We start from the raw sequence: 12,818 nt of genomic DNA, 5'->3' as shown, positions 1-12,818 counted from the left end.
CACCTCTCCCAAAAGTTTGCTTTTCCTATTCCACAGTGCTAGAGAAAGCCTAAACCAATGTAAGAGTTACCAGGGTTTCCTCCTACGCGTGCTTCCTTCTCTGCAGACCCATGGGGCTTTATAAGGACCGCGCTCCCCCCAGCAGCACAGCCCAGTAGGGCGGATGAGCCCTCGTGTCACACCGCTCCCTCTCAACTCGTGGCTCTGTAGCTCCCTCGCCAAAAATAAGGAGATTCTCGCCCCCTCCGCGCACACTTAAGTTCCAAGAAGGCTGCCAGTTTGCGAAACAAAAATATAATAAGGTCACGCTGCTGCCTCAAACCATTCTGAAGTGTGCAAAGAAAAATGGAAAAATACTTGAACAGAAAATGGAGATAAAAGGTAGAATGTGGAGGATGATTGAATACGAAGTGCAATAGATGAATGGGAAAGAGGTGTTTTAGCATTCAGAAGAGCATTTGCTTTTCCCCAGAGCTGTACAACTTCTACTCAGGGCAATTTACCGAAACTAAAACTTTTAAATTACTGGTCAAAAAAGAAGAAAAAAGAAATCTGACCTTAGTTACCAAAAATTATACCATGGAAAAGATAATTTCATCTTTGCATGTTATAAACATACCACCCAATTCCCCATTTTAGTGCAAATAGAACAAGATTTGAAAAAAACTAACCTGTAATTCTTGACAGTTTTACGTAAATTAAGATCATACAGTTATCACATGTACTCCTTCTGTTCTCAATTATAAGCTGATCATATCAGGATTAAAATCTCCACTGCTCTAACGTGAAGCTCCTCATGATTATTCAAAGTAGAAATTTAACATGCAATAAAACTGTGCGAGGCCGTTTTGCATTTTACAACTTCTCCCAAAGGTTGAGATAAGCGTTCGATTCCGTAAACATACGCACTCTTCAACGTGCAACAGAAATACAACCGAGATGTTTTTCACGCCTCACTCCCTGAAGATGCCTCAATGATCATTACACGTACCGCAAACCAACAAGAGCTTAACGGCCACTAGAATCAGATTTCATGGTGTGACACCTGCGTAGCACAGTCCAGTTCTGATTACCTACTTAAGAAGCAATGTTTGTTTTTAAAAAAACAATCGCATTTTCTAAGCCAAGCAGACTTGCAATATATGGCAATATCAGCTTAGTTTCATACACACAGAATTGTTTCAAGAAGTTAAAAAGTGCTTTTATTGTTAAATTGAGCATCCATTTTACATGCTGTATTGAATACATACAGTTGCACGAGACACTAACTACACTAATGCATCTACCCTTCTGCTACAGGCTAGTCTTAAATGCAATTAAATTTACATTTTGCTCAGAGTTACACTCAGAAACTCCAGCTTTGTGGCAGGAAGGGAATTACTCCAAATTCACACATTATCATCTCAGATCGGAATCCGCTTCCCAAAGTATATTGCCTTTGGCTTAAGAAGTAGCAGAATTTGGCTTGTTTCTACTAGAAAACGTCATTCGCACAGGAGGATGCCTTTTGTTTTTAAACATCAATGAGTAAGGCCATGATTACCGCTATGCCCTTACATTACCAGCTCCCTCCCTGTCCCTCCAGCTCCCATCACAAAAATAGCCTCAAGTGGGATTATTCCAGAGAAAGCTCCAGCAAACAGACTCCCGAGGAGAGGGCGGACAGCAGGTCTGGCCTCACGAATAATAAGCACCATCTGCAGTTCCTGCCTCGCTGCTTGGGAGCCCTTGGAACACAACGAGAAGGCACAGCAACCTGCCTCTAGCTTCCCCAAACATCCCAATTCTGAGATTCAACGCCATTAAAACTCTTCTTCCGAAGCTTGTCTCTCACTGGAATGAAAACAGTGTTCTGGTGAGGGGTATCAAACCAGAGCAGGTAAGAATCACTTACATTAGCCTCCTCCTGTATGTTTAAACTGTCATCGCCAAGTAATCAGCTTTAAAAAAAAAAAAAAAAACCAAACAAAAAAAGAAACAATAAAACTCATCTCTATTAACCAAGTACTTTCATTTGAAAGAAAAATAAGTATTGCAGCACAATTCAGTTCTCTCGGAGATTTTACTTTCTTTTCCCTAACCTTTGGTATAGCTACAAGAAAAAAAAAAAAAAAAGGCATCTTCAAAACGAGCAAAGCGGAAGCTCAAACTATGTTTTATGAAACAAAGCTTGAAGGTGTAAGGCCTGCAAGCCAAATCAACTGAAAAATCTGGGAACCCAGAAGAGGAGGAGCCAGGGACCGCAGCTCTCACATACAATTTAACACTAGAGCAGCCCAACAGAAGCATATGGCAGTCAAAATTCGAGACTAAAAATCTTATTTTCCCATCGCATTTTAAACCTTCCCCATCCTGCCTGCTACTCCAGACCACGTCTTCTCTCCTTACTTCCTCGCTGCCCAGAACTGCTGTCTTCCTCTCCTCGTTATGCCACCGTGGGCTGGCTGGCAGTTCTGGGACGCAAGGATGGGTGCGGGCACCTACGATGCCAGGCGAGGAGCACAGCTTCTGGTCACCCTCGGCACAAGGGGTGCACGGGGAGGAGGAGGAGGAAGAAGGCAGGATGGCTCATGGCGGGCTGAGGGCACAGCAGATGATGGAGTGAAGAGCGGCAAGAAACTCTCCAAAAGCAGCAGGAGCTAAGGGACAGCAACTGAAGTCTTCAAATCCTTATTTCAGGCAAGCTGGTGGATTTGCTACTGCAATAGATTATTTTTCACGTCTTGTTTAGGAAGGAAAAAAATGCAACCTTCTTTGGCAGACCTCCAGAGCCTTTTTTTTTTTTTTTCCTTCTCCTTCTTCATAATCCCTGCCTTCCCACATCAGTTTTATGGAGATGTTACAAGAGACGCCAGCCTCAGCTCCTGGGTCTCCTGCTTCTCCCCTCAGCGGAGCACTTGGTGCCTGCGAGCGTCGCCATCCTGCCCCCTCAACCCAGTGAGGCACAGCAGCAGTGCTGATGCAGTCGCACCAGCTCCAACACTGGGGATAACGCTGCGTCAGCTTTTCCATTATCAAAGCTTTTTCCTGACCTTATCTCTCTGTTTAAAATATGACTTGTGTCCAACCCCCTCCCCCCCCAAACAACCATTCTTTCTGCCTCCCTACCAGCCACCTTAATTTATGAATGTATAAACATCTCCATAAAGGTCGTTATGATACAGTTCTCTTTTTTTTTAATACATTTTTGACACATGAATTTAATATGGCAATGAAATGAGCAAATACTGTTTTCTAACTCTTTGTGGTACTTGCAAGAGCTTTAAAAACAATTATTTTTCTAGTTTTGGGGAAAGGTTAGTCTAGTATTAGTATCTGAATTGTTGAGTAAGCAGGCGAGAGCGCAATCTAAATACGGATGTAAAGAACTGACTCAGTGTGACTGAAAGGTTGTCTGGGCTGTGCGATGAGAAGACTCCTAGATTGCTTAGAAGGTCATTTACTGACTACAACGTGACAAGTCAAAAGAGAAGTTACTATTTATCAGAGAAAGAGATAGAGAGAATGTATAAAAATCAATCTAGCTATGGTAGAATGAACTGGTAAAAAACCCAAAGCACTGAAAAGTCCAAAACCATACAAGTAAGAGCGAGCAAGGTCTGAAGAGGCCTGTGCCACAGACAAGAACATGGGAATAGGAAGATGGCTGAAGTACTGCACCCGTGGCTCACTCTCTACTCACCACTCTGGTTCTGCTTTCCTGAGCCTGCAGCACGTCTCCGAAACCCTGGGACGTACTTCAGAGGGAGCAAAACTCTCTGCATTTGAAACCTCTGTCTAATATCCCACTGGGTGACTAAGTATTTGGCAAGCAAATCCAAACCCAAGGGCTGCTACCACTGAAAGCAGCTGTCGAATGGAAATTAAATTATCACCTGTGAATTAATTTTAAAGCTCAAATCATCACTACAAGTTAAGTTGCCTCATCCAGCAAGACACTACTGACTTGACAAGCCAGCATCAAACGGGTCAGGTGAGACTACTGGGTGGAATCCCACTTCAGTAGTTACTGGAAAAGGGTCAGGTGTGAAAAGATGGAGCCCCCTCGCTGTCAGCCCCAGAGATGCTCGGCATCCACCCAGGGGCACTCAGAACCCGGCAATGTTGGTGACCACGGGGGCACTGGCTACTGTGCCAAATTCCTACAGAAATTCATCATGTCTCCTTCTTAACTGCTTCTCTTATTGGTGGAGCAATGTGTGGATGTCCTCTTGTGGTTTTTGCACTCACAAAGCATTCGATCCTCATTTTACGTGACCCAGTATTAAACTGTTTTTACCATCAACCCACATCACGAATCCTTTTTCCAGTAGAACGCAAGACGTGTTCCACCTCCACTTTTCAGGCTTCCAAACCATTATCAACAACAGGACGCTCAACAGAAGCGAGCTGGAAGACTTGTGATGCTATTAGCAGCTGACAATAGGCATAACTGCCTAATCACTTGGGGCTTTCCGAAAACTACCCACCGACTGTACATAGACACACGGCTGTGTTTTGGCAGTGTGCTCCAGTTGTAACAGCTGACAGCTAACAGAGCTATAAGCCCCGTTTGAAGAATAAAATCAGCATTAAATGTACCACTGAGCACGCGTTGTGCTATCTTCCTTCCCAAGACATACAAACCTGATCTTTCAAGCCACATCTTAAAAGGACAACAATAATTAAGTACAAATCTGTCTCAAAGGGATGGATTACAAAAGACGCAGCAAATTCTAAGGGTAATGTGAAGCACCAATTTGGCTTTCTAATAGGTGTCCAGGTTCTGCAGGCAGGACAAGAGCATCTGGTCCTGGAGACACCCCCTCCCAACTCGTACAGCAGTTGGAACAATGCAGGGATGCCGAGGCAGGGAACCGGACCGTACCTTCGTGGGTAGGCTCTGGGTCAGGTGTCAGCGAGATGTCGTCCAGCTCGCGCAAGCAGAGCCATTCTCCATCCATCGACACTCGGAATTTGCAAAGATAGATGGTCTCCATGGCAGCCTGAGTGATCTTGTCTGTGGTGGGGGTTGGCATGTCGCTTTGAGGCGTCAGAGCAGACATGATGACTCAGCTGGTACAACAACAACGGGGGGAAAAAAAAATAAGAACTAAAAAGAAAAGCTTTCTGAAGAAGAAAATAAGAAATACCTTGCTATTAAAGGGCAGATATGCTCAGGATCGCACAGACCGCTCTGGCCTTTTCATATATAAAGCAAGGTAAAAGCGCTGCTCCTTCACGCTCCTCTCTTCCCCCCTCCTTTCCGCCAACTGTCGTCGTCTTCAGCTATGCTAGAGGCTACTGATCCTAAGCGACCACAGAAAACCTGGCTTCTGCATCAAAGACAGGAGATAAGGGGAAAAAAAGAAGAGTAAAAAAAAATATAAAAAGAAAAAAAAAAACAGAAGGAAAAAGAACGGCTTCCTCTGATGATTACCCAAGCAAAAACAAAGGCAGGGCGCGGAGACAGATATCCAGGTCTGCCGAAATCAAACTGCTGGTCCCCTTTCTTCCCGGAGAAGCCAGGGCGGCGAGTGCCGGCAGGATTGGTTGTGCGCAGTAAGCAGGGTGTCGACCAAAATGGCTGACTAATGAACTGAACTGAAAATTCAGGCTCATGTGACCAGCTGCTCCCAGCGCCGGGCGAGCAATTCCCAGGATGCTCCCGAGACGCTGCTGATGCAGGGACGGCAATTAGGCTCCCATCATCCGCAGCACCTCCTCATCAGGCTGTGCCAGGCAATTTGTGAGCAAGCACAACGCACCACGCGGGTGGCTCGTCGGTCGCCCCCACACTACAAAGGAGCGCAGAGTAGCAGAGCGAGGAATACAAAGACACATCTGTATTCCTTTCACGTGCCTGGATGTCACTACATGAATTAAACAAGTATCTTTGTTTTCATAGGAGGTGTACGAGTCGCAATTTGTGAGACCTTCTCGAAGGGTACCCTTGAGATAAAATTTCCCACAGGGGGAAAAAAATACATGTTAGGATAGATTCATCCTTTTGGGGAAACAATGAGGGGAAAAAAAAAAAAATATCTGGGTGTAAGCGCTTCAGGGATGGAGGATTAAGCTCTTTTCGGAGGGCATGTCCACACGGAAGAACAATGAGGGAGAACACCACAGACATATAGCGAAAACCTCACCTGGAAATCGGTACTGCTGAGGTGAGGCTGATGAAGGAGCGTTACCTCTCAGCAAGCAGAGAAACAGGCTTTAGGTCTCTCAAGAATGAGAGGACAGCGCTGCGTCGCCCTGTCCCTCACCGGCCGGCTCAATCTCCTCTGTGTCCCGCAGCCCCTCCTCCAGGGGACAAGAGGTCCCTGGTCAACAGACCCCTTCTTATTTCCTTAGCTTATCTTACTTGATTCCTGTGTGGCTCCAGTATATTTGTGGAGAGCATCTATTGGACGTGGACGCCTAGTCCCCCCCACCACGTAAATTTGGAGAAGGCCGACTGTTCGCCAAAAAACTGTGTTGATGGAAACATATGAATGATTAATGCAAGGGACCTTAATTATTCTCCGTATTTTTTCTTCCTTAAAGAAATGCCCTAAAGGATGCAAGCCTATTTCTACGGGACATGAAATACAGCAACTGATCACTTGAGATGGAATTCAGCATGCCAAGGTATATCGCTTTTTAAAGAAAAAAAGCACCCATTATATAAAAACTTCGTGAAACTGGAAAAAAGGGTTAAGGGCTGTTATTTCCAACAGGCAAGAGGAAGCAGTTATGTTCAGTGAAAACTTCCTTCTTGATGCACAACATTTCGACTCAGCAAATATTTCCCCCCCGTTAGACTAGAACAAACAAAGAGCCACACAGCATATTATCACAGTGGCGCAAAGGAGAATTATTTCACAAACGACAAGAGTTACTATTGTTCCTTCTCCCTGAGAAAGAATGGGATTTATAAGCCCTGTTGACAGCATTTTAACTCATACGATATTTATACATCCTTCCGTCAATGACAACCTCTAGTTTTGGCCTTCCCATGGTGCTGTGCAAAGCCAGTGAAAGTCGCCATATGCCAACCACTCCAGGAGAACAGCCCTTCACTTCACTCTTGCTAACCTTTTGAAAGCGTCTAAACAAACAGCAAATAATCAAAATAAACCCTTGAGAATCAACACGGTAACATAAGCTGTTGTGCAAGCTATTATCCAACGTATCTAAAGAGTAGTTTAATTTTTTTTGCTTTGAAACAATCAGAAATACAAACAGGATTAGGTGTAACCCTGCAGCTCCCGTTTCACAACACAAGCCTTCAATGGAATTCAGCACCAGCAAGTGACCCACATACCAGGATCACAGTGGAGGTTTGTTAAAAAGTTAAGTAACTGTTCAACTGGTTTTCTCTTATGCCATTTGCTGCTTCTTACCACGAAGAAATAAAATAAGCCAGTCTGCCCTTTCCAGCTCATTTGTTGTTTCAGGCTCCTTAATGCAATGTTCCCGTTGCCAGCACTCTATAAGGATATTTAAAGTACTTGAAAGCTGTTTTTCAACTCTGATTAATTTCAGTTTATTAGTATGTTTTGCCCAAAACAAAGCTTTGGACACAATATACAGAGTTTAAACAATGGCCACCTTAAAAGAAACTGAGCTACTTCACCTCTGTAAAACTGTACCTTTTACTCCCTTAAGAAACAAAAATTATAAGAAATATGCACATGCTTAGAAACTCTGTTAAGTTGTATTTGATTTTTTTTTTTAAACAACAATGACAAATCCAGAATTTATTTTTCAAGCCGATTTGTTTTTTCTTGCAGAGTTTTAACACAGGTATTTGAAGACCTAAGAACTCTTCAACTGTCCAGAGGAGACTGTAATCTCCAGGTTCCAGTCCACTGTTCAATTTACACCTACAGTATAAAAATAAAAAACTTGCCTTCTTAATACAGCTTTGAGGGTAAGGTAAGGCAAGTAGCAAAACCATAGAGACAGCAGAGGATGTCTATGTGTCAGGTACAGTACTATGAGAAAAGAAAAACTCTCCTCAGAAAAGGAGAACAAAAAACCGAAACAGAACCAAAAATCCCAAGAAGGAACTATCTTACCACTTCCTGACCTGTGAGCCTTTTATCACCACTAGGAAAACACAAGACAAACCCTCCATCACCTCCATCTTATGCTTCAAAGTTATAAAGCAACACAGCATCTTATAAAGAAACAAAAGAAAGGTATCAAGTCCTTGTATTTTCATGGAGCCTTTGATGAAACTACCATGCAACTCAAGGCCAAGCGACAAAGCTCCATCAGGGTTCAATGAGTAGTCAAAGGATAAAAGAAAACCCGGTGTAGATATAAGGGAAGAGGAGGTTATTAATGCAGAACCACTTTCTCAATCACAAACGAGTCCGACAGCCTTGACTGGTCTTACAAAACACTCCTGTTAGTCACACTTTGGCGAAAGTGGATAGAGGCTTCGGCTACATTACGAAACAAGGCAGATCTTCGCAAAAACGTTTTCAAGGTAAAAGAACTAGAAATGGACTGTGTTGGAAATGTAAGACTAACCATCTGAAAGGGAAGTGCCGCATCAGCCACTAGTATTTGCAAGCTCAGCTGTACTGGAAAGTATTTTTATTTTCAACAGGTGAATAAATTAGAACAACCTAAGCAATAAAACACAAACAAATTCCCAAACAACCTTTTGGACTCCAGGGGGCACCTTTGGGTGGAGTCTTCCTTCCAGTGCCAGCAAGCCGAGTTCCAATTGTGAGGAGAACACGTTCCCCCATCACTGCGTAGGGATTGCAAAGCAGCCATAGAGCCAAATGGCAAAGCTGGCAGACAAGATTATTGCTCCAGATGACTGCGCTGCTGCTGGTTATTTAAAATCGCAGGAGACCACAGAACCATAAAAAAGCCACCAATACTATACAAACGGGAACCACTGCCGAAGGAAACTGCCCGATGGTAACAGCTCAGATGCACCGCTGAGGTCTAAAAGAGCTGCTCGGCGTGTCTGAGAGAGACTACAATGCCAGAGGTAACTCCACGCAAACAGGATAAGAATTGGGAAGAAATACAAGCCTTTATATCACAGTTTAAGACAAGCATGAATCATGAGCAGGTTCTGGCAAGTTTTCTTAAAGCCTGTAGCCTGTTTGTGGCTGCTGGATCAGATTAGGCAGCCTGACAGTCTGGTCTCGTACGGCAGCTCCTGCGTTTCCAAGCGAAACAATTCTGATCTTCCTATTTCGTGCCCCCTGCTCTTGCTCGACACGTGAAAACCTCTCACCAGCAAACCTATGAACATGACTTATGGTCTCATGCCCTCTCCTTCTTTCACTTCTGCTTCAACATGCCACCCAACTACCCGTTCCTCCTCTCAACAGCTGTACCAGTTGTGATGAGTAGAACAGCAGCATCAGGGCTATGCCCGGTTCTAGAGCCAACGGAGCTGCTATTCCACAAAGCTCCAGGCAATCTCTTACGTGGACGGTCATTTAAAAAAATAAAATCAGCAACAAAGCATCTACGTTGCAACGTCTGTTTCCGACTCCTCTGCCAGCACCGCTATGTACATTACCTCAAGTAACAGTGGCACTTTGAATCCTGCGTGCTAAAAACAGGAGTGGGCAAAAGTAAGTTTAACAACCCAAAAGCCTGTGACACAATTTCTTAATTCACGGATTAACTGACCAGCTGGATTTTGGCTACCTACTGTGAAATAGAGGTATCATTTAAGGACTCAAATCACTCCCATAATTAAGAGTACAATTAAAAAAGGGGAGGGAAAAATCTACTTGAAGTATCCGGTAGACTTTCAGTAGGAGCAAGGAATGGTTTGGGGGTAACCTCTGATTTGTCTTAGTTTTACAAGAAAGAAGGGTGGTTTTTTTTTTGTTTTGCTTTGTTCAAGTGGTTTGTTTTGGTTTTTTAAGACAGCATAATCAAGTGGCTTTTACTGTATTTAAAAAGTATTCTAAGGATTTACAGCAGCTCAGCATGTTCAAATAAATCATCTTCTTCCTTCTGTATGTCTGGAATCATCTGTAACAAAAAAGCAGGGGGTGGTGGCACGGAAAGCTTTTGCAGTCTCCTTCCCTTAGCAGCCCTTGCCTTCACCTGACATTTGGAATCATCTCATCCCTCTCCCCTCGTCAACAATAACACTTGAATGAGAGGGAGAAACATTAGTTAGAGGGGAAAAAAATATGTCCGAGAGAAAATCTGTAGAGAAAACAAACTTGTAATAGAGACCCCATCTTAGGATTTCATTCTTTGTTACCACATATTCTTCATTTACATTTGTCACAGGGCTTCAGGTCCCCAGCACCGCTGGGCTTGCACCACTGCCCTGGGAACACCAGCGCCATGCCTCCACCTGGCTACGAATAACCCTGGGGTTGACCTCCACAGCTGGAAACAACAGCTGTATGCAGGATCCCCTCAAGTCACCGCTCCCCAGGAAAACCCTAAGACAGAGCTCCGAAGGCTGAAACAAGATCACAAGCAGCAAACAGGCTTTTCCAGAGTTTCCAATATCAAATTAAACAGCTGCAGCCAACCTCTCTCAGGAGAATGGTTTAATGATCCCATCATAACAGATTGTGGGGAGACGACTTCAAATAAAACAAAAATATCCTGAAATGTTGACTTTTCGGTATATTGGTCACTACCTCCACTATAACGGATGTCAATACGGAGTAATTACTGTCATTACTACTCATGGAAAGGACAGCCTTCAGGCACTGAAGGGAAGAACTCGTGATCCAGCAGGGAACATCCTTCACTGAAACCGCTCCTTTCCATTTACAGCTACGTAGAGAGGGATTAGTATTCATAGAATATATCACTTTTTTTTTAATACATGCACAAGATACAAAAATAGCCTTCTTCACACTCCTCAGTTTATCTTAACTCTAAAAATAACTCCAGCACTGAAGAACCAAAGAAAGCAGACATGAAGAATCACTTCAGGTACTATGGCAGAACAAGAAGCAGCAGATGAAGGAGAGCCTATGCTGAGCTGCTATAGGTTACGGCAGCCCAAATTTGTGACAGCCTGTGAAACAGGGCTACACAGGCCACCAGTGGGTCTCCCCAGCAATACCAACACAGACATTACAGTCATTGTAACCTGGACCCTGATTAACGCTGCTGCACCTCAATGCTACGCAGAATAATGGCAATTTAGGGGAGATGCAAGAAGTGATGACACCTGCAAGGCCACATCCTCCACAGGTAGCCAGGATCAAGTTATGCAGTTAAATGCACAACATCCTTCCTACACCAGAGTGAAGTTCTACCCACTGCTTTCACAACAATCCCAACGCAGCCGGGGAACAAGGAGAACTCTGCAGCAGAATCCACTGCTCCTGCTGCTCAGTGCTGAACGAATGAAAGACACTTTTCCAGATACGAGAACTGGGAGGGGAAGCAACCCACCAAACAAACCCAAACAAAGCAGGGGTTTGGAAAGAACTGATTTACAGACAGAGTTTGCCCCAGGAAAAACAGAGTCCAAGACACCCAGGAAATAGATTATGATTCCTGTTCCCTTCAGACACTGCTGTCAGTTCATCTGTCACTCGGCGGGCTTTGACTTACGGTATTGCACAGGCAGCTATTACCTCTCAGACTGAAAAGAACAAGGGAACTTTAATTTTATAAGGCTTTTTCACAAAGCTCACCTGAACAGCCATTGCACAGTAAGGCAGAGGGATAAAGCACTGCTCAACCAGTGAGTTTTTACATTAACTCCTCGGGAACAAACGTGCTCATCTCAACGCCTCAGTTTCACCACATCTCCACAGAAGCCTTCTTACAATGAAGTTTGAACAGTAAAAGCACGTTGGCTACGATCAAATATGTTTCTTAAAGGCTTCTTTTCTATCAGAGGTTGGCTAAGATTAAATATGTTTCTTAAAGGCTTCTTTTCTATCAGAGATAGCTCAGTCCCTCGCACGCACATCACAGGACTAGAGTGAGTAAAGATTTCCTGATTAGGGAAAAAAAATACTGTAAAAATCAAGGTTTTGACAGGAACCTTTCAGTTTAAACAACAACCCACCAGCAAGGGAGTTTTGGACTGCGGACAAAAGTTTGCAGCCAGAGACAGCCCTTCATAGGGCTCAAAACAAAGGCAGGTCATTTCATCTGCTCTTGGCATCACAGAAATGGACTTCTTACCTCACTGGGTACAGCTCTGCTGAGTAATGGCTTAAATAAAGTACATTAGCCGATTGTTTTGGGGTGGGTATCTTTCTTTTTTTTTTTTTTTTTTTTTGTTTTTTCCTTCTTTCCCCACGGCCTCCCCCCCCTTGAAGCTTATGTGTGAGCGAATGCTCACCTGGGACACAGGCAGAAGGAGATAAAGCCAAGGCAAACAGCTCCGTCGCCCATACCCTGGCCTGAGCCCAGAAGATGAAGCTAGTGGCTATTTTCAGGATGGATGGACAAGGGAATATCTCTTCTACGCACACCCATAGGTATAGCTTCTGTTGGTTTTTCAAGCACATGCAACAACTACTTCGCAGTGCTCCAGCTTACCCCAACACACCACAAGAACGTTACGAAGAAGGTCAGGGCGCAGAACGCTATTTGCCACCCAACGCGCCGCCGTGCCCTTCACCCTCGGTAGGAGGGAGCCCAAGCGGGCCATTCCCACCCCAGCTACACCCCAAATCAAGGGCAGCTGGTCGGATTCCAGACGAACTCTTCCCAAAGGCTCCCGAAAGCAGAGACACCTCTGTAACGCTGCGCTTGTGGGTCAGCACTGCTCACCAACACGACATACACGCCGTCCCTTCTCCCGTCACCTCACACACACCCCTCCCCTGCCCTCTGGGGACCCGCCGGGGCCACCATGACACCCC

General features: G+C 44.4%; 1 protein-coding gene across 3 annotated transcripts in view; it reads right to left on the bottom strand.

The window, feature by feature from the left end:
• The window catches only part of RUFY3 (RUN and FYVE domain containing 3), a 45,093-nt gene extending 40,048 nt beyond the window's left edge, over positions 1–5,045 (bottom strand). For all 3 annotated transcript variants that reach the window (XM_009886484.1, XM_009886485.1, XM_009886486.1), the window contains exon 1: positions 4,868–5,045. In XM_009886484.1, coding sequence (XP_009884786.1) covers positions 4,868–5,045 — 178 coding nt within the window. The remainder of the gene's footprint in view (positions 1–4,867) is intronic.
• Positions 5,046–12,818: the final 7,773 nt, after the last annotated feature.

This window comes from Charadrius vociferus, unplaced genomic scaffold (genome assembly GCF_000708025.1).
Source record: "Charadrius vociferus isolate BGI_N301 unplaced genomic scaffold, ASM70802v2 scaffold676, whole genome shotgun sequence".
Lineage (NCBI taxonomy): Eukaryota > Metazoa > Chordata > Aves > Charadriiformes > Charadriidae > Charadrius > Charadrius vociferus.
Note: the sequence above shows the minus strand (reverse complement) of the source record. Positions and strands in the feature narration are given on the sequence as shown.